The 19,997-nt window shown below is 41.2% G+C and overlaps 1 protein-coding gene across 2 annotated transcripts in view; it reads right to left on the bottom strand.

Annotated features, from left to right (window-relative positions):
• Positions 1–381: 381 nt before the first annotated feature.
• The window catches only part of LOC133661396 (dedicator of cytokinesis protein 11-like), a 32,214-nt gene continuing 12,598 nt past the window's right edge, over positions 382–19,997 (bottom strand). The window contains exons 6-35 of one of the 2 annotated variants that reach the window (XM_062064562.1): positions 19,294–19,389; positions 19,075–19,209; positions 17,057–17,240; positions 16,907–16,986; positions 16,456–16,539; positions 16,215–16,355; positions 15,563–15,847; positions 15,349–15,471; positions 15,190–15,272; positions 14,995–15,117; positions 14,829–14,905; positions 12,457–12,641; positions 12,309–12,374; positions 10,562–10,654; positions 9,818–9,941; positions 9,608–9,720; positions 6,578–6,655; positions 6,410–6,499; positions 6,206–6,327; positions 6,064–6,133; positions 5,858–5,983; positions 4,231–4,302; positions 3,996–4,142; positions 3,781–3,864; positions 3,605–3,716; positions 3,252–3,290; positions 2,399–2,580; positions 804–917; positions 643–718; positions 382–508 (exon numbers count right to left, since the gene is read on the bottom strand). In XM_062064562.1, coding sequence (XP_061920546.1) covers positions 405–508; positions 643–718; positions 804–917; positions 2,399–2,580; positions 3,252–3,290; positions 3,605–3,716; positions 3,781–3,864; positions 3,996–4,142; positions 4,231–4,302; positions 5,858–5,983; positions 6,064–6,133; positions 6,206–6,327; positions 6,410–6,499; positions 6,578–6,655; positions 9,608–9,720; positions 9,818–9,941; positions 10,562–10,654; positions 12,309–12,374; positions 12,457–12,641; positions 14,829–14,905; positions 14,995–15,117; positions 15,190–15,272; positions 15,349–15,471; positions 15,563–15,847; positions 16,215–16,355; positions 16,456–16,539; positions 16,907–16,986; positions 17,057–17,240; positions 19,075–19,209; positions 19,294–19,389 — 3,408 coding nt within the window. In that variant the 3' untranslated portion in view covers positions 382–404. The remainder of the gene's footprint in view (positions 509–642; positions 719–803; positions 918–2,398; positions 2,581–3,251; positions 3,291–3,604; positions 3,717–3,780; positions 3,865–3,995; positions 4,143–4,230; positions 4,303–5,857; positions 5,984–6,063; positions 6,134–6,205; positions 6,328–6,409; positions 6,500–6,577; positions 6,656–9,607; positions 9,721–9,817; positions 9,942–10,561; positions 10,655–12,308; positions 12,375–12,456; positions 12,642–14,828; positions 14,906–14,994; positions 15,118–15,189; positions 15,273–15,348; positions 15,472–15,562; positions 15,848–16,214; positions 16,356–16,455; positions 16,540–16,906; positions 16,987–17,056; positions 17,241–19,074; positions 19,210–19,293; positions 19,390–19,997) is intronic. The other variant, XM_062064563.1, reaches the window with a different exon arrangement.

Here is a 19,997-nt window from a genome sequence, read left to right as displayed (position 1 = left end):
ATATATATATATATATAAATATACATATATATATATATATATATATATGTATATATATATGTATATATATATTCAATCAATCAATCAATGTTTATTTATATAGCCCTAAATCACAAGTGTCTCAAAGGGCTGCACAAGCCACAACGACATCCTCAGTACAGAGCCCACATACGGGCAAGAAAAACTCACCCCAGTGGAACGTCAATGTGAATGACTATGAGAAACCTTGGAGAGGACCGCATATGTAAATCATTTATTTGTGTTCAGAACTGCAGTTAGGTTTCAAAAGAGAAGACAATAAAACTACATGGACAGAGTTTTTCTTCTTTACGATTAATTTTTAACTACTGTAAAACACCTATTTAAAGCACAAGCAAATATGGGGCAGATGTAACCATGGAAACTCATTTAAAAGGCCCAACCTCAATGCTATCTGGTGTTCCAGGATCCATAAAGAGAGAGCCTCTGGAGTCCTCCCTTCTTACATGGCCGTTAAGGGTGGGCGGGCCTGCATGCAACAACATGTCAGTCACGTGTTTGTTCCTGTCAGCACAATAATCAGCTACGCCCTTTAAATAAACATTCCTGTCATTTCAACTTGTCACTTGAGTGATGTTATGGACATGATGTCTCTTTACTCACCATGATCTCGCTCTATGGCGGTGCTGATTCTCCTGCTGTCTGCAGAACTGTTTGACAAGAGGTCATCTCTCGAGCCCTGCAAGCAATAAAGTTAACATTGCCTTAAAAAAAACCAACTAGAAATATGTCTCAGAATTAGGAGAGGGAAACCAGGGACTGACATTGAGAATCAGTCCGGGGCTGGAAATGTATGGCTGGGCGGACAGCTGCTTCAGGTTCTGGTAGAGGAGCTCAAACAGAGGCAGGTAGAGCAAACAGATCCTGGCCTGCTGGTTCTAAAACAACAGATAACTTGATATTAGCAGACCACCTCTGCTGTTTTCTTAAGGGCAGTGAACACATCATTTAACTTAATAAAATACGCAATCAAAGAAATGATGATTTAAAGGACTACTGAAACCCACTACTACCGACCACGCAGTCTGATAGTTTATATATCAATGATGAAATCTTAACATTGCAACACATGCCAATATGGCCGGGTTAACTTATAAAGTGCAATTTTAAATTTCCCGGGAAACTTCTGGTTGAAAACGTCTATGCATGATGACGTTTGCGCGTGACGTAGATGGTTGAAGCAGAAGTATTCGGACACATTGTATCACAATACAAACAGCTCTGTTTTCATCGCAAAATTCCACAGTATTCTGGACATCTGTGTTGGTGAATCTTTTGCAATTTGTTTAATGAACAATGGAGACTGCAAAGAAGAAAGCTGTAGGTGGGATCGGTGTATTAGCGGCTGGCTGCAGCAACACAAACAGGAGGACTTTGAGTTGGATAGCAGACACGCTATCCGACGCTAGCCACCGACCGCATCGATGATCGGGTGAAGTCCTTCGTCGCGCCGTCGATCACTGGAACGCAGGTGAGCACGGGTGTTGATGAGCAGATGAGGGCTGGCGTAGGTGGAGCGCTAATGTTTTTATCATAGCTCTGACGAGGTCCCGTAGCTAAGTAAGCTTCAATGGCGTCATTAGCAATAGCATTGCTAGGCTTTGACAGGCGGCACAGCATTAACTGTGTGGTTACAGGTCCAGTGTTTGGTTCGGTGTCTCCTGATAGTAGTATTGTTGATCTTCTGTCTATCCTTCCAGTCAGGGGCTTATTTCTTTTGTTTCTATCTGCATTTAAGCACGATGCTATCATGTTAGCTCCGTAGCTAAAGTGCTTCACCGATGTATTGTCGTGGAGATAAAAGTCACTGTGAATGTCCATTTTGCGTTCTCGACTCTCATTTTCAAGAGGATATAGTATCCGAGGTGGTTTAAAATACAAATCCGTGATCCACAATAGAAAAAGGAGAAAGTGTGGAATCCAATGAGCCCTTTTACCTAAGTTATGGTCAGAGCGAAAAAAGATACGTCCTGCACTGCACTCTAGTCCTTCACTCTCACGTTCCTCATCCACAAATCTTTCATCCTCGCTCAAATTAATGGGGTAATCGTCGCTTTCTCTGTCCGAATCGCTCTCGCTGCTGGTGTAAACAATGGGGAAATGTGAGGCGCCCTTCAACCTGCGACGTCACGCTACTTCCGGTACAGGCAAGGCTTTTTTTATCAGCGACCAAAAGTTGCGAACGTTATCGTCGATGTTCTCTACTAAATCCTTTCAGCAAAAATATGGCAATATCGCGAAATGATCAAGTATGACACATAGAATGGATCTGCTATCCCCGTTGAAATAAAACAAAATCATTTCAGTAGGCCTTTAAGCTATGAGTGTGATTATTGAGCTACAGGTCCATGTCGCCCACCTTGAAAGCCGTGTAGCGGTTGTCCATGGCGTGTTTTATCAGCAGGTTCTTGAGGACGCCTACGGCTAGCTGTTGGACCTCGGGGCCCTGCTGCAGGGCTGCCGCCACCTCCCGGAGCAGCAGGCCAACCAAGAAGTGGTTACGGCAGTAGTCCTCAGTCAGACTGAACTCAAGACTCTGCTCTGTGATCGGGCCCAAAACAGGAAGTGTCAGAACATTGTTATGCAGTGGAGTACAATATTACTAAACAAATAACAAGGTCAAACTTTCTTTCTTTGTCACTCACTTATATATAAAATATTAGTTCCAACATCATTTTACAATAATTAGTATTTCATTTAAAAAATATTGTACCCAGATGCCAATAATTTGACTTACATAATTTTTCAAAACTAACCACTACGTTAATTGACCTACATGGTTAAAATATTGTTAATGTACAAAAGAAAGAACAACAGTAGAGTTTCATTATATATTTCCTCATGCAGGAAATGTATAATTTTATAATGTTTGCACTGTAAGCAAACAGTCATAATTCAGCAGTGGTCAAAGAGAAGCGACTGTGTGCAATGCCACCATGTGTTAATATCAAAACAGGCAGTGCATCCTGGGAAGTACCCACAAACAATCATTATCTCTAATGATAGTGCAAGAGACAGGTTAAGAAAAATAATTAATTTAATTACTCATCGAGAGAGTCAGTTCCCACAGAAGCAATGCTCCTCTAGTCTGCAACACGCAAGCATTAACTTGAGCAATAGCATCGTGCACCGGGCGAGTGGTAGTTAATGGACGGGCGGCGGTAGAGTGCAGGGTACAGGGAGAGACAGACGGTGTTGTGAGCGTCACCTACCTACAGGACCAAAAAGCTCCGTCGAATACAGAATAAAATCTGACCACAAGCAAAAAGGGGGAGGGGGTACATTAAAAGTAATTGGGGGTGAAACGATCCATGCAACATTTAAATAAAATGTGAACATTACAATTGTGACTACAGGCTGGCTGAATCATGTGAACTGTATATAGAATCAAATGCAAATTCATACAAAAATGTTTTTTGCAATGGACTGTACACACGTTCCCAATGAGGTGGCCAGTCGAACTGTTAAGAGGGGATCAGTGTGTGGGATGCAGGTGAAAAAGGGAGGAGACAGAGGTGCTGTGGGCACTAATTAAACCGGTAAGCGTGTTTAGAGGCCTTCATACCTTGCACCCTCTGCAGCTTAGTGCGCCCAAAGGCCATAGGCAGGTTGAGGGGGATGAAGTGCTCGTGGTTGCACACCGCCATCAGAAAGTCAAACTTCATTTCGGTCAGCACCTGTGGTTGACATGCATGCATGAGCACGCTCTCAAAGACTAAACCAATCTGTGTGTTTGCACACCTTTGGGTCTTTGAGAGTAAAGTGGCACATGTAGTGGTTGACCAGAGTAAATGCAAACCCTCTGTTCATGAAGGTCAGACACCTCTGAGGAGGGAGGAGAAATAAGATCAATCAATCAATGTTTATTTATATAGCCCTAAATCACAAGTGTCTCAAAGGGCTGTACAAGCCACAATATGCTGCAAGTTGTTTCCACATGCAGTTGGTGTGCACACCTTGATGAAATTGGCCAAGCTCAGGTTGACACAGCGTGCTTCCTCAGGGATCTCCATGTGGCGAATGGTGATATGAGGCATGATGGACAGCACCAGGGACTGCAGAGCTTGGTAGAATGTGTCTGGGAAGCGCTGGGCCCGCGGCATCTGGCATGAGATTGGTAGAGACCATGTCAAGCGTTTAAGTGCACAAATGACGTGCAACTGATTGTATTCAGAGGTTTTAAACACCAACCTTCATGCGGTTGTCCTCTTGTAGATACTGGGCCATGGATTTGGCCATTATTTCGAAGAAAAACCATGAGTACTATAGAAAAATAAAAGCAATTTTGATCATTTCCTGATTAAAATGTTAAAACATTTAACTGGAAAATAAATCAAAAGGTAAGAATACCTACCCATTAATTAAAACTAAGAGAAAAAAAAGATTAAAAAAAAAACTAAGTTGCACACAATTAAAAAAACGCTGCTGAAAATATTTAATCGGTTTGAGTCAACAATAAATGTCATGAATGTGGATCGCACGGTGATTAGTGGCTTACGGTCAGCCTCACAGTCAGAAGATCGAGGCTTCAAATTTCTGTTTAGGCAACTCTTTGTGGATATGGCATGTTCTTGCTGTGCATGCTCTGGATTTTTTACTACTTCAAGCATGTTAGGTTAAATGGAGACCCTAAATCAGACCTGGGCAATTATTTTGACTCCTAGTCACATTGATAGAAAACAAATGCATCTGCGGACCAGTGTGTGTGTGTGTTGATATACACTAATGCAAAAACTAACACAAAAATATCCACCGTAATTTCCGGACTATAAGCCGCACCTGACTATAAGCCGCACCAGCTAAATTTAGGGGAAAATACAGATTGCTCCATATATAAGCCGCACCCGACTATAAGCCGCAGGGTTTTGATGTGTAATTACCGTAGTATATATGGGTTCCTGCTACCACGAAAGGGGATTGTCGGGACAGAGATGACTGTTTGGGAACGCGAAGCGTCCCATTTATTTACAATAAATCTTTCAATCATTCAATCAAACTTTCACATGTTTGACATGGCGAACAGCATTCGTGCAGAGTAGAAATAATACAACGGTGCAAAGTAATACAAAGTGCTCGCCTGTACGTTATCAAAATAACCAGCCTACCGGTATATGAAAAGTCAGTCTTTAATCATTGTGTCATCGTCTTCCTCCTGCGTACTAAAACCACCGAAATCCTCTTCGTCGGTGTCGGAGAAGAACAGGCCGTAAATAAGCTGCACCCTTGTATAAGCCGCAGGGACCAGAACGAGGGGAAAAAGTAGCGGCTTATAGTCCGGAAATTACGGTAAATAGAATGCTGAAAAATAAAATACCTTGCGGCAGACCACCTCAAAAAACTGAATGGAATTTGAGTTTTTCACTGAATTAGACACCCAGAATGTACACTAAAATAAAAAAATTGTGATTTTCAATATTAACAATGTACAACAAAACACTGGATATTAAGAACGACCCTCAGACCACCTCCTTGATCCTTTACAATCAAGCAAAAACGTAAAAAACATGGCGAAACATAAACACATAGGGTAAAAAAACACCCACAATCAAATATATCACTTTCTGCTTTGTTGTAAAAATATGCTTCCGCAACTGTCCCTTATTGTGCTGTAAATAACTGTTTCGTGCCTCGTCTACATGGAGATGCTGTGACGTGGCATACCGTAATAACCCATATGTCACTCAAACGCATGTACCCTGTGATTGATTGTAGACAAGTCTAGGGTGTACCCAGCCTCTCACACTAAAGTCAGCTGGAATAAGCCCCAGTTTACTGGGAAAGTGTGCCACCCGCTGTTTACTATTAGTACAACAGGCACCTTGAGCAGCTTGTTGCTGGTGTTGAAATCTGCCGTCTGCTTAAGAATGGACGTGACCGCCGTAGCCAGCACCTCATGAGTGTACGCAGTTTTTCCAGGTATAAGCTTGGTTGACACAAACACGTACTGAGAAGAGAGAGAGAGAGAAAATATTTAATGGGCATTTATTATTTGTGGGACGCAGAAGCAGGTGAGAAGCCAAATACCTTGACAAAAGAACGCAGGTAGTTTTCCAGCCCTTCCTCGTGACATCTCGAGACTACATGTATGACAACGCTGCAGAGACACAGAAGGCCATCATCACGATCAAATGCAAACATAATACACACAAATGATCAACTGACTGACCGAAGAGAGTTGACCGCAATCTGCTGGGCTTCCTTGGTGGCTGCTGATAGCACCTCAAACAGCTGCATCAGCACTACAGGCAAAAAGTTGATCATGACGTGTGTCTCCATGGCGTGCAGGCACTAAGGGTGAAAGGATGATCTAAACTATAAGAAGCTAGTGCATATTAATTTCTAATCCATAATGATTCCCAAATCATCTAACCTTAAGGTATTTGATTAGCTCTGCCTGGTTGCTTTCTGATGTGGTCCTCATGAGCTGACAATGCAGGAAGAACTTGTGGAGATGTAGGTCCTAAGGAGGAAACAAAAAAAAACACATTTTCCCCGTGTTGCCATGTAAATAGGTAAATATCTGAACTGATGGTGTCACCTGAGCATATATTGTTGATGCAACACGACTTCTCATTTTGAACAGTGGCTTTGCATTTTCAACCCACTTGATATCCGGCTGCAACAAGAAGACCAAAAGTGTCATTTTTCATCATATTTTGCTCACACGCTGCTTATGAAACATGCTACAGTATCTCAGAGTGTTGTGCAAAAGTGACTTTTTATGAGCAACAAAAGGTGAGAACTATCTATCATCATCCATGAACTATCTATCATCATCCATCATCACTTGTTTGCTCCACTTTCTAGAGAAAGAGACGCTCAAACGTTGCTTTTAAAGTTGTGTCTTTCCATGAGGTCATGAGGAAAGAACTTCCCTCCTCATGGACATGATACCTTTGACTCGCCCCTAGCTAGATGAGCCCACCAAAAGCCTGATATACGAACATGTGCTAAATAAAAAGTGTGAAGTAAAAAACGGTGTCCATTATTAATGGGTGTGTTGCGTGTGATCTACTAAGACTGCATGTACAATTGATAACAAGTGGTGCAGACTGACATATCTAAATAAGGTTTGTGCGTGTACTATGCGGCTATCACCACGAAACACTCATTTACTGCAAATTCATGTTATCATGCTCTCCAACTTGTGCTGTTTTGCAATGTTGTTGAACAAACAGCACACATCTTTAATATATACTATCTTTTCTGCAAAATAGCTTCGCAATCTATACAACGAGAAACTATTTTTAGCAAGCCGATGGTGTGCTCTTTAGGGAGGCGCACAGAATAGCAGCGCATTCATGCATCTGGAATGAGCTAAACGCAAAAAAATTCATATTGCAAGACTTTTTTTTTTATATATTGGAAATATATAAAAATATTTCTCAAATGAAAAAACTAACAGCATTAAAAAAACACCAGGAGACATTAAAACGCATAAAACAATTTTATTTTAATCAGCCCCTTTAAGGGGAACTGTACTTTTTTGGAATTCTGCCTATCATTCACAATCCTTATGTAAGACAAGCACACATCATATGTTTTATTTTTTTTATGCATTCTAAATAGTAAATACATGCGAGTAAAAGTCAGCTTACAAAAGAGTCTAAGGGAGTCGCTCTATCTTGCCTATTAAGCACTTCAAAAGACATCCAAACACTTACATAAATGTTTTATATACATGCTGTAAGTTTATACGTAATGTAGTAACACGTATAATAACATGTAATATGTATGTATTTTGATCATTTTAAGCATGCAGAAATGCATTAATTCCATAGACTCCTCACAACTTTAACTTTTTTCCTTCAACTACAACACTGACTACAACTCATGTAGACTACATGAGAGCCAACAAAAATAAATAAACATCACTTACTGTACAATGTCTGCTCTCACCGGGATGTCGACTGTTAGGATTTTTATATATTCTCGTTTAGATGAAAAATGACTTATAATCTTCGCAGAGAAAAAAGTGGGTGGAACGAAGCGTCTTTTCAGGTCTTTCTCGCCATCTCAGTTTCTAAGTTTGCTGTCAAAGTGTACCAACTTCTCAGCTTATGTTCTCATCATTTTAATATTAGGCGAGAGACTAAGATTTATAATCTAAAATAAAAATTCACAAGCACCGAGGCGAGAAAGCAGCTCACCAGATGATTATTTTAAAACAGGAGCATAAGGAAGTAACCTCTCTCGGATTATTGCGCCTCTAAATGTAGGTCATTAACGTTAGCACTTATAATAACAATATCGCTAATACTTGGTCAATATTCAGGTCACGAGATGTAAGTATTGTTACCGCTTTTTGGATGGTTATTTAATGGGCTTTATGGTTGCAATAGATACAATGACGTCATGGCTCCCATTGGCCCCATTGGAAGCTGACTTTCATTTACGTTTATTTCATTAATTAGAATGCATCAAAAAAGAAAAACATATGTGGTCTTGTCTCACATAAGGATTGTGAATGATAGGCAGAATTCCAAAAAAAAGTGTACTTCCCTTATAAATCATGCAGCAGCTACAGTATATCATTATAAAATGATATTGCTGAATAGGTTTTTTATTTCCGACAGTTCAAATATGTTGACTTGCACATGTAGGACAATGTATTCTCTGTCCAGCTGTCTTTGCAGTGCGATTCCATCCTCTCACAGCCATTTCTGCGTACCTCTGCCTGTCCTTTCTAAACGTACTAAATAAAGACGTAAAATAGCGCCCGCAGGACGGTTTTAGTTTTGATAAATCACATTGCACATTCTGCATCATTATATTTGCATCTTCTCCTCCCAGTATTCTGCGCATATATTCCTCAGTTTTTCATGAAGACAGAAACGCTGATTGCGCTCCCTATTTTCCTCACCTAATGATATGAAAGCATGTGATAATCACAAAGATTATTATCAAGTCTTACGTCAGGCTAATTATAAAAATTAATAGTAATCAAATAAACTGCAAAAGAAGGGACTCACACAAACTGCTAAAAACATTTTTTAAAGTGCAAATGAAATTACAGCGTCACCACTTAAGGCATAATTTCTGCGCTTAAGAAACGTTCAAATGTTCAAAATAAACTCAAACTCAATGTTGTTAGCTCAAAAGTTCTTCTGTTTGTTTGATATTGTCAATACTGCCACAAGTGGTGGAAAATGATATTACAACTGAGTACTGCTGCCGCCAATACGGACCACAGCTGAGAAATAGATATTTTTTGACAGCCCTCTAGGGAGCGCTTGCGGACCATTAATGGGCCCAGGCACTATGGCTAAAAAAATCTTGGCCTATGCAATATATGGAATGTATTACATTGGGCAAGTGCATATTACAGTGTATATGTAAAAAAGCAATAACGTGCACAACAGCCACACATTCTGTCAGCAAAAGGGTGGACACACAAAGCTTATTAGCAATAAAGCTGCAGATATACAAATTGGCGCATATTCTGCAAGGCTTACTAAAAGCACTTTTAAACTGTCTGAAGTCTAGCATAAAAACATTTTGCAGAACATATTTTGAATACATTATTGAGGGACCTCTGACACCAAAACTCTAACATTAAGTTAGGTACCTTTTTGGTGTCCTGACAGAGGTATCCAGGAGGCAGGGTTGCAGCTACAGGTAGCTGGAGCTCTGTTGACTGCATTCTGCCATCTTTCAGCAGAGGCAACCACGAGTAGCCCACTGGCACCATACACAAGAAACAGAAAGGTAAAACATCATACATACAATAAATCTTCCACTCTTTGCATGTGTTGAATAACTATAATAGAATATATACCTAGAGTCTCGACACCCTCCCTCTTCTTGCTGCTGGCTTTGGTGCTTGACTCGCAGCTGATGTGATAAAAGCTAAAGAGGATGTGGTGTTTCTCGTGCAAGTGGACCGGCAACTCCATCTTTACCTGCGCGGAAAATCTTGTTGTGAGCTACGTTATCTGTCCTTCGCATTCACGTGTCTCCACTCATTCATTAAACACACATGATGCAGTGCACATATTACCCCACATGAGGATAGCCCCAACCTGGGCATGTATTTGTAGGATCTCACACAATTTATATTTTTTGTCCCAAAAATATAAAACAGAATGTGCTGGATATAGAAGATGACTCAACAACTAATGAGTAAGTCCTCCATGAGACTGTTAGTCAAATACTGCACATCATGTCTCTCTGACTTATTCATGAATGATTTGCATGTTTTTCTTCTAAATTGAAGCATTTGAATTGTGTGTGTGTATGTGTATGTGTATGTGTGTGTGTGTGTGTGTGTGTGTGTGTGTGTGTGTGTGTGTGTGTGTGTGTGTGTGTGTGTGTGTGTGTGTGTGTGTGTGTCTGTGCGTGCGTGTGTGTGGTGGGTGGGGGATCTCTTAAGATTCTAATCCATTTACTTTGGGGGCCATATTGACCCCCTCAGCCTTGCCATTAATTGGATTATTTCAGTGAAGAGAGAAAGCCTTCATATGTATTTCTCATACACTGGCTTAAAAAAAAAAAAAAATGTTTTAGGGTTTAAGCAGCTCACTTCATCATAGAATTCTGGACTCTGGTTGTGGTGCAGGACGGTGGCATAGGTGCTGCTGGTAAAGAGGGAGTCTCCTGGTTTGCCGTAGATGAACTGAAATACAAAAATTCATTAAAACGTTTTGCATAAATTCACTGTTTTTTTTCTTCGCTGACTGATCTGTAGGAATGATAACATAACAGTTGAGTGAAACTGACGGATTAGAGCAGCCTGCTTTTTTCCCCATTTTAAGAATGTGCAGGAGGTGGTGTAGTGGGTGGGGTGTGGGGGAATTAGATTAGATGTCTTAGATTGCAAATGGCTGGGTCGTACCATCATAGAAAAACAGCAGAGCCAAGGGCAAAAGACAGGGGCACTAAGATGGGAACCTTGATTGCAGGGTTTTGGCATGAGGGTGAGGGTGTGGCTACAGGTGCTGCTTTATATCTTATTTAACAGTGTTCATACTAGCATTGTGCCACTAAAGCTAAAAAAATATAAAATGTAAAGGATCATGTATGGCTGATGAAAGCAAGAAGTGCAGTGTCTCCTAGCAGATCAACGCATGTATAAAATTGTATCAAAAGCATAAACTTAAGGCAGCTCTCTAGTCAAAGAGCCTCCCATTTCTAAGAGAAGAAAAGCAACCCACTATGTTGATTGCTGCTTCAACAGGAAAGGCACAAACACCGAGCCTCCATTTTTCCTTCTTATAGCAGCAGCCATTATAACCGATGTTGCTTCTTCTTCTTCTTCCTGGCCACTTTTGGTGGCCAGGAATTTCTTTTAGCATCAACAGAGAACATGCATGAAACACGTGCAAAAACAAACTTGCTGGAGCATGCATCTCATTTCACTGCCGCCATCAACTCAAAATCCCAATGAAAGGTGAAAATAAAGATTTGGAGAGCACCCATATTTTAGGCTGCATGGTTCAGTACTTTGGTCCGAACTACAAATGAAAAAAGATTCTTGGTCAGCAATTTGGTAGAATTCCCACTGGTATTTTTTGTTATGGGACCAAAGGCTGCACAGTAAAGAACAGACAGAAAGGAAGGACGGGCAGCTAACCTAAAATCAGAGGTGACAGCACATAAGATAAATGTTATTTTTCTTAATTTGTAAGTAAACATAGAAGAGATGTGCTGCCTCGTTTGATGTCATAACTTTTTACAGTGTGTATAGTTTGAGTTTAATCATGTGACTACCAGGCTATGTTCGATTGGTAAAATGGAGTCAAACGTCACTAGTGCTAAGGCTGGATTGGTGAAACAGTGTCACATGATCGTGCCCGCTGGAAGAAGTCTCTCTAACGAACCAAATGTGTGTTTTAGAGCAGTAACCAATAGATTATAAACAAATATAATAATGATGTAAATAAATGTGGTGATCGGAATGAAATTCAATGTTAACAAAGTAAAAAGTATGTTGCATTAAAATTACTCTGAAAAGCACAATGTGACCAAAAAGTAAACGTAACAGAGTAAATGTAGCATGTTACTATACCCACCTTTGCCTAAAATATTTCAAACTAAAAATGCCACCTAGTGGGGTATTTCTGTATTGTGCATAGCAACCGCAACAGAGTTCACTTGCAAGCGGACCGAGACCCATCTCTAAAGTGTTCTCGATTAGCTTGGTTGGTGAAGGATTGTGGTGATTGCTTTCAAACTTGCCCAAACAAACTGTACTCACAAAGAAATCGCACCAGACTTCCTTTTAACATGCGCACCATTGTTTAAAAAACGTGTCTTCTGTCATATCTAACCTTTAAAAGTGTTGCATTTTCTTCATCAGAATCCCGAAACTGTATGCAGACGGCAATGTTTCTTGCCTACCACAGAGGAAAAACAGCAACTTTAACTAGGACACATTCTTCAGCTCTCCAGAACAGCTCCATTGTGAGATACGCACACCTTGGTGAAGCTCTTCTGGTTGTCGTATTTGAGTTGCAGAGGATAGATGTAGAGCTGGTTCTTGTACGTGGTGAAGGGGTAGTTGTACTTGGCCTCCTCGGGGAGAAACTCCTCCACTTCCACAGACACACGCTCACAGCTTTCCTCAAAGGGTTTTACAGGAATGTAAGAGGAGGTCACCGTGTCTGGAAATACAGTCCAGTACATGGGTTAGTTTTTTAGTTCGGGTGTGTTCACATTTGTCATGTATTAGGTTAAAAAAACTGGTGCGCTTGCTCTGTTAGAATTTTCATTTGGTCAAGTGCAAACGAAACGGCCTCGCCCCGCTTAAAGGGGTACTTCAGTGCGGTGCAGTCCACTTGAACTCAAATGAAAACGCTACACTGATTAAAGACATGATGAGTGTTAAAGTGTCAGCATCCAGCATGCATAAATTACAAATATGCAAAAAAAATACATTACAAGAGCTGTCTCTCTGCTCTCTCCCTCCTAAAAAGCTTTTGGTGACATTAAAGCCGGCAAAAAAAAGCAGAAAATAAAAATTACCTAGTGATTCAGACAACATTTTGGTTTGGAATACTTGAATGTCATGTAATACGTCAGAAAACCTGCTCCATCGAGTCCATACCTTGTTCGTATGTGTTTTACTGTGCTCGTGACAAAAAGAGCAGTGGGAGTTCTAAGCAAACGGCACCAAAATGCCCAGCAAGTATCTTTTTTTTGGTGTGAAGGAGCCCTTGACGAATGCACGATGCTCTCTCTTTTCTTCTTCATGTGATATTAGGTATGCTTATACAGTGGAAGCTCGATTTACAAACCCCTAATTGTATAAACCTTTCTATTTACAGTTTACATTTTGTGCATCCATCCAGTGTGGGTGGGCTGATCGCTCATTCCGTCAGCACAGTCCTACTGTCAGCTACTGTGCTATTTTGTGTTCTGTTTAAGTATGTTTTTAGCCTTTTTACAAATTTTTTCTAGTACTGCCGACTCAATAACAGTCCAAAGAAAGCAACGGACAATCTACGTGTGTATCCACAGTGTTGTCGACACTGCCTTGCTTAAATCCCCCTCCCTTCTACTGAAATGTTTTTACCTTATTTTTGTGGACTTTTTTTTATCTACTCTGCAACCACATACTTTCCCCATTGTGGGATGAATATAGTCTATCCTATCCTATATAAAGTGACGAGGTGAAGGTGATTTTATTCTTCATGCCTAATCATTGTAGTGACTTGGCTGTAAAAGTTTAACATTTTTGTGATTTCAAGTGTGATTGTGAGTGCACTGCAGGGCTAGTGTGTGTGCGTGTGTGTGTGTGCGTGTGTGTGTGTGTGTGTGTGTGTGTGTGTGTGTGTGTGTGTGTGTGTGTGTGTGTGTGTGTGTGTGTGTGTGTGTGTGTGTGCATACGGCAGCAAACGAGGACAGTTTAGTTTGTTTTTTTGCCTTTTTTATTAAATAGAAAGTTAAGCCATCACCCCTTTGTTATGTTTGTTTGGTATACAGTGCTGTATAGCACTTTATATTGTGTTCAACGTGTACAAGCTTTTAGTGAAATATGTACTTTTGTTGTGGCTGGAACCCATTATTTATGTTTACATTGTTTCTTACGGAGAAGTTTGCTTCAACATTTCTATTTATGAACCCAAATCAAGGTTTCACTGTATCTTGACTGTCTTTGAATTCCAGCAGTGTTTTGGGCATGCCAAAAAAAGACGTGATTATAAAGTATTCTCTTTAGTTGAGCTGAGCTTGGTGTGAAAACTTTCTTCAAAACATGACCAACAGATCAGAGTCAAACTTGGCACTGCTCAATTGCTGGGTCTCATATCTCCACATAATGATGAATGGATGCAAAGTTTTGGTGTTGAGGCCTCACACAATTTAACAATGTTAGTTTGCAAATGTAATGTCCATCCATCCATCCATTTTCTACCGTTTGTTCCTTTTGGGGTCACGGGGGGTGCTGGAGCCTATCTCAGGTGTTTTCAGGCGGAAGGCGGGTTACACCCTGGACAGGTCGCCACCTCATCGCAGGGGCAACACAGATAGAAAGACAACATTCACACTCACATTCACACACTAGGGCCAATTTAATGTTGCAGATCAACCTATAATCTAAATGTCTTCTTTTTAATTGCAGCACACAACTTCTCTATGTGTACTACTGATGTATCGGTAAACCCAACAAAACAGATTGTTAGATTGCTTTGCAGCATTCCGGGCAAAGGTGTGACCACCTCTGCAGACTTGAATGGGGTGTCTTATCTGCTTCAGATAAGCCCGTGCATGGCCCAGCAAGACCTGATGTAAAATAGCTAGTGTAAAAGAGTCTAAGAAAACAAGGGGGGTGTTTAGAAATGTTTACATACTTGAGAAGTCGGGCGGGACACACTCAATAGTGACATTCAGCTGTCCAGGGATGTTCTGAATCTTGCTCTTCTCAGGTCTGATTCAAGACAAACATTTATTTAAGGCACATTTTGAGGCATACATCTGCAAGAGCGCTGTAATAGTAGGGCAATGTCAAAGACTCACTTCCTGATGTCAGCTAGGAGCTTGATGATGTCGTCCGTGGAGATTTTGCTGCTGTCCTGCCGGTAGAGGGGAGAAAACTTGCCGTCCATGTCAAGGCTTCCCTGAGCGTCCTTGAACACCTGTCTGCATGGTGACAAATGAGGGAACGTTTGGGACTCCTTTTGCATTATTCCTGGCACATTGTTGCTGTCTTACTTAGCAGCCCAAGCAAAAGGCATCCTGTACTGGCCCAGGCGCTGGCACGTCTGTTTGGCCGCCTTGAGGACCTTCTGAGCGGTCTGGGCAGAAATGGAGAAAGCCAGTCAGTCGAAAGCATGATGTTTAGTTATCTTTGACGGAGAGACAAGCAAAAACCTTGTTGATGTCAGAGGTCTTCATGTACGGCTCAGCACAGTGGGTGATGCCATTCTGCAACACCTTCTCCACACGAGCCACCAGAAAGATATCAGCATGTGGGTTGGTGACCGAAAAGATAGCCTGGGACAAAAAAAAAGCACATATTACATATTTTTGTGATCCTTTATCTATTGTTTTGCAATAAGGGATCACAGTAAAGCTTATACTGTACCTGTGTAGGAAAGTGCAGCAGAGCCTCAGACACCCTTTGAAGAAGAGGCAGACCGTTCGACTTCCCGGCGTCCCCGCTCATTAAAGCCCGGCCTCCACCACCACCACTACCCCCACCTCCTTCTCCCCCTCCTCCCTCAGAGTCTGAGCAAGGCGAGAGTTGACCCGAGGTGTCGGTCAGCATCTCCCTCACGCAGGGCGGGTTGAGGTCGACGTGGAAGTCCGCAGAGAGCTTACAGTTTTTAGAGATGTCAAAAAGTGCCAGGCTGATGAAGAACGGCTCCACCTAGGACCAGGATTTAGTCATATTAATCACATTTCTATGATTGTTATAAGAATGCTACATTTTAGACATCCTATGCAAACAAAACACTTCAATACTATTGCATATTTGTCTGCAATTAGTACTTTTTAACTATCCTCTTTAAGCCACATAAAACAACTATTGTTATTATTATTTTTTAGATGTGTCCTTTAAATGACAACCTATAGCCATTATTTAGACTGGAGTGTTTAGACAAGCAAAAAATATCCAATATGTGTCACTTGAGGGCAAAAAAAATCTGACTTAGTGTGCAGTGTAAATGGGGCCATCATTGCTCCCTTGTAGCTCAACCAGCAGTACAGCAAACAAATATTAAGTGACATCTTACATTTGTGAGTACGCTCTCGCCCTTCTCACTGACGCAGCCCTGCAGACTAAAGGTCAGGTCGTGGCAACTGACCACGACGCGACGGCCGAAGCGCTCCTCAAACGGCTTCACGTCTGGCTCGATACCCGAAAAGTCCAGTCTCTGAGGGAAAGAGGAGTGAGAGTGGAGTTTAAAGAGTGATGCCATCAATACATGAATAATTAACAGCACAAGCCAGCGGTGGAAGGTGCATCTCCCCTACCTGCGTCTCGGGGTCCAGAGAGAAAAGCTTCTGCCTGCCTTCGTTCCGGTTGATCTTATTGAGTTGGTCTGTCTCCCTGGCATACTGAGCACATAAAGAGGTTCAAAGGTCAAGTTTTGGGGGCGTACCATTTCCAGCCTTTTTCACATTTTGCATACACAGAGAGAAGAGCTTCAAACAAACTACAACCCTCAGGTCAAAGCAAATCCCTTCCCTACACTCCTTATTTTTTAGTCTATCGGGGCTTGTCTTTGATCAGGGGAGTAAAAGTAGTGGTTGAGTGGCCCAAGGCAAACACGGCGCACAGAAGGCTTTGTTGAAAGTTAATAGACACTAGGTCTCTACAGACTGAAATTAAATACCTAAATTACATATTTTCACTTTTTGTAGGTCATTATACCTTTGTCCATGTCAACAAAATGCCATTAAAAGTTTAATTTTACACCAGTACCTTTGTGAGCTCAGGTTGTAGGTTCCTGCCCAGACCTTCCGGCAGGCTCTCACTTTTACCTTGGCAGGTGATGTCATCGTCTGATTGGACGGCACCATCAGTAGGGCATCAGTAAAGATAGCAGTATTTGTTTTTGTTCGTTCCTCTCACCCAAAGAGCCATCCAGGGACTCTGGCCCATTCCTCCTTTCCTGGCAGGCCTCAGTGCTGCTCTGCAGGGCCTGTTTGAGTGTGGCCACCCAATCCTCCATCTCAGTTTCGCTGTCAGCAGCCAGGAAGTGGCTGTAGCGGTCTTGCATCTTCAGCTCAAAACCGTTACGCCGCATTTTGGGGCTCTTAAAAGAGGGGAGGACATTTCATATACTTTTATTGGCAGAAAGGGAACTTTAGAAGAACACTACGGTTTGGTACAGTACAATACAGTGGTTCTCAAATGGAGGTACTAGTAGGCATATTGCTTGCGGTACATGAAGGCATGTAGAGTGGTAAAAATAGGTATTTGCATTTAAAAATACACATTTATAATAATCTCAAAAGTGTATTTATTAAGATCTGAGTTATTTTACGTGTATTTTTATTTCCAAATGTTTCTAACAGGACCACTGCACATGAGCACTGTTTAGGACATTAATAAATCGGATAGCGAAGTGCCGTTTTACATCTTTTTTTTCCAACCAAAAATTATTTTCTCTAGCTAGGGGGTACTTAATTGAAAAATATATTCCTATTTATGTGTACCAGTTTCCGACACGGTACACGTTAAGTGCAACAGCCATACGTCTACTCGGTAAACATAAACAGAGCAGCCCAGCCTTTGGCTAGCAGGAGTTATGGCTGGTAATAGTGCCAAATGGAAGCAATCCCTTGAAAAAAAAACTTTTCTAATGTTAAAGTCTACTAATTGGGAACACTTAGCATTCCAAGATGAATGCAGTTTGCCGCCATTGGTCAGTAAAGATGGAGAAGGAGGCTACAAGCTGGAACTATTAATGCTGCACTTCAAACAGTTAGTGTTGCACTTGTCTGCATTGTTATACTTTCCAAAAGATATACCTTGTATAACAAAATTTAATATTTGTTTTTGAGAATTACCTGCTAGCAGGTTGAAAAATAATCAAAGCTGTTTACACAAAAGATAGAGCGGTTTTCATTTAGTTCCCTGACTGTACCCAAGATGAACCAACCCATGACATTAAAATCAAGGTATGTACCGAACCATCATTATGGCGTACCATTCCAGCCTTAGCAATAAAACAATATAGACAGATGCATACTGCAGAAATAAACTACAGGCTGTCACATTGAAGCCATTAGACAGAATGAGACTCCTCCCATTCATCTTGTGAGTAGCCTCATTAAAGAGAAAGCTTTCTGGCAGCTCACAGCTGAGCTGAATGTGCAAACCAGCAAACTCTTGAAAAAAAATAATAAAAAAGTAACTTCAAAAAGTATTAAAAAGGAACATAGGAAAAAACCTTTGCATATTTTTCACATGAAAGCTAAGGGAGCTCATGGAACACAACATAATGTCTAGGGGTATATCGGTACAACATTTTCAGAGTTCGGCATGTACTGCAGTTTTAAGGCCACAATTCAGTCTATGTTATACAGTAAGAGAAAAAAACTGCTTAGCTTTTGTGTAAACACCTTTTATGTTTTGTTATTAAACATAACCGCAAGCAGGTAGTTCTACAATAAATACAATTGTCAAATATGTATTTATTTATTTAACAGGGAAAGTCAGGTGCTCCCAAACAGGAGGAAGAGGATTTTATTTCTCCTTTTTTCGATATGTCCTGTCCAGCCACAGGCAAATCATATTGTTTATGTAGATGCTCATAAATGCTGTACAGATTTGCTTTACAAAAGAAAAGTGTGGGATATTTCTCTTGTTGCGCTATTTGTATTTGACTTTAGTAAATTTATATATTTAGGTGTTTGGCGTAGCCGGGCCGGAGCAAGGGGAGATAGAAAGAAGAAAGAGAAACAGGATTTTCAATTACTGGCTTCTCTCTGGCAGGACCACAAGCCTTCCTACATTCTTGTACTTCATCCGATGTTGGTAATCCCGATTACAAATACATGTACCATTACACCCCCAACGATAAACTATTGAGGGATGATGCAGTTATATTCTCATAAAAAATTCATTTTTCCAGCACAGTCTACCTGAGTGACGTCAATGCAAGAATCCAGGTAGATGGAGCCTTTGGTTTCTTTGCAATGTTTCTCATCTTTGTAGGAATTGAGGATGTAGGAGCCATCTGGCAGCTGGGACAGGTAAAAGTACCTCCTCTTGAACACCTGCAATGGAGACGATTGCAGTGTAGAGCTCGATTGTTTTGTGTCATTCTGTGACGGTTTGTTTGTGCCACCGAGATGACTCACCCTCATGGAGACGGAAAGGCTGCTGTTGATGTTGGCTTTCTGAAGCCACCCCTGCTTCATGATGCCGGCTCTCTGCGAGCAAAGCGACGCCGTGTCCTGTAGCACACAAACACATCATGATTGCAACGTCAGGGATGTCACAGCTGCTTCTCATCCCAAGTAATGTATTCAGTCAATTAAAATGTGTGTGTGTGTGTGTGTGTGTGTGTGTGTGTGTGTGTGTGTGTGTGTGTGTGTGTGTGTGTGTGTGTGTGTGTGTGTGTGTGTGTGTGTGTGTGTGTGTGTGTGTGCGCACGTCAGCGAGAGAGACGGGCCTAATCACATTCAAGTGGCGTTCCTGTCCTTTTGCATATCGCCCTCTCCAACCTCTTCCTGTAATCTCATTGGTTGGCTACTCTTCTCCATTCTTGCATTAAAGACATCACTACAGTCTACTTTCTATTGATAGCCCTGCATTTCTCACCTATTGGTGCACGCCTCCTATATCATAGTAATGATTCACTGTTATGGGCCTATAGAGATACATACAGGATTATACTGTATACAAAGGATTAATAGTGTTTCCTGTAAAGTGTCATATTATTACAGTATTTTCGTCTGCTGTCAGTAATTCCCTGAACACATGTTTCTGCAAAGCTAATCCCCAAATTTGGCAGACCTGGGCATTGTGTAACTGGCCACAACATTAGGTACACTCAAACACT

This window comes from Entelurus aequoreus, linkage group LG12 (assembly GCF_033978785.1).
Source record: "Entelurus aequoreus isolate RoL-2023_Sb linkage group LG12, RoL_Eaeq_v1.1, whole genome shotgun sequence".
NCBI classification, from domain to species: Eukaryota; Metazoa; Chordata; class Actinopteri; order Syngnathiformes; family Syngnathidae; genus Entelurus; species Entelurus aequoreus.
This window is presented reverse-complemented; position numbering and strand designations above follow the sequence as displayed.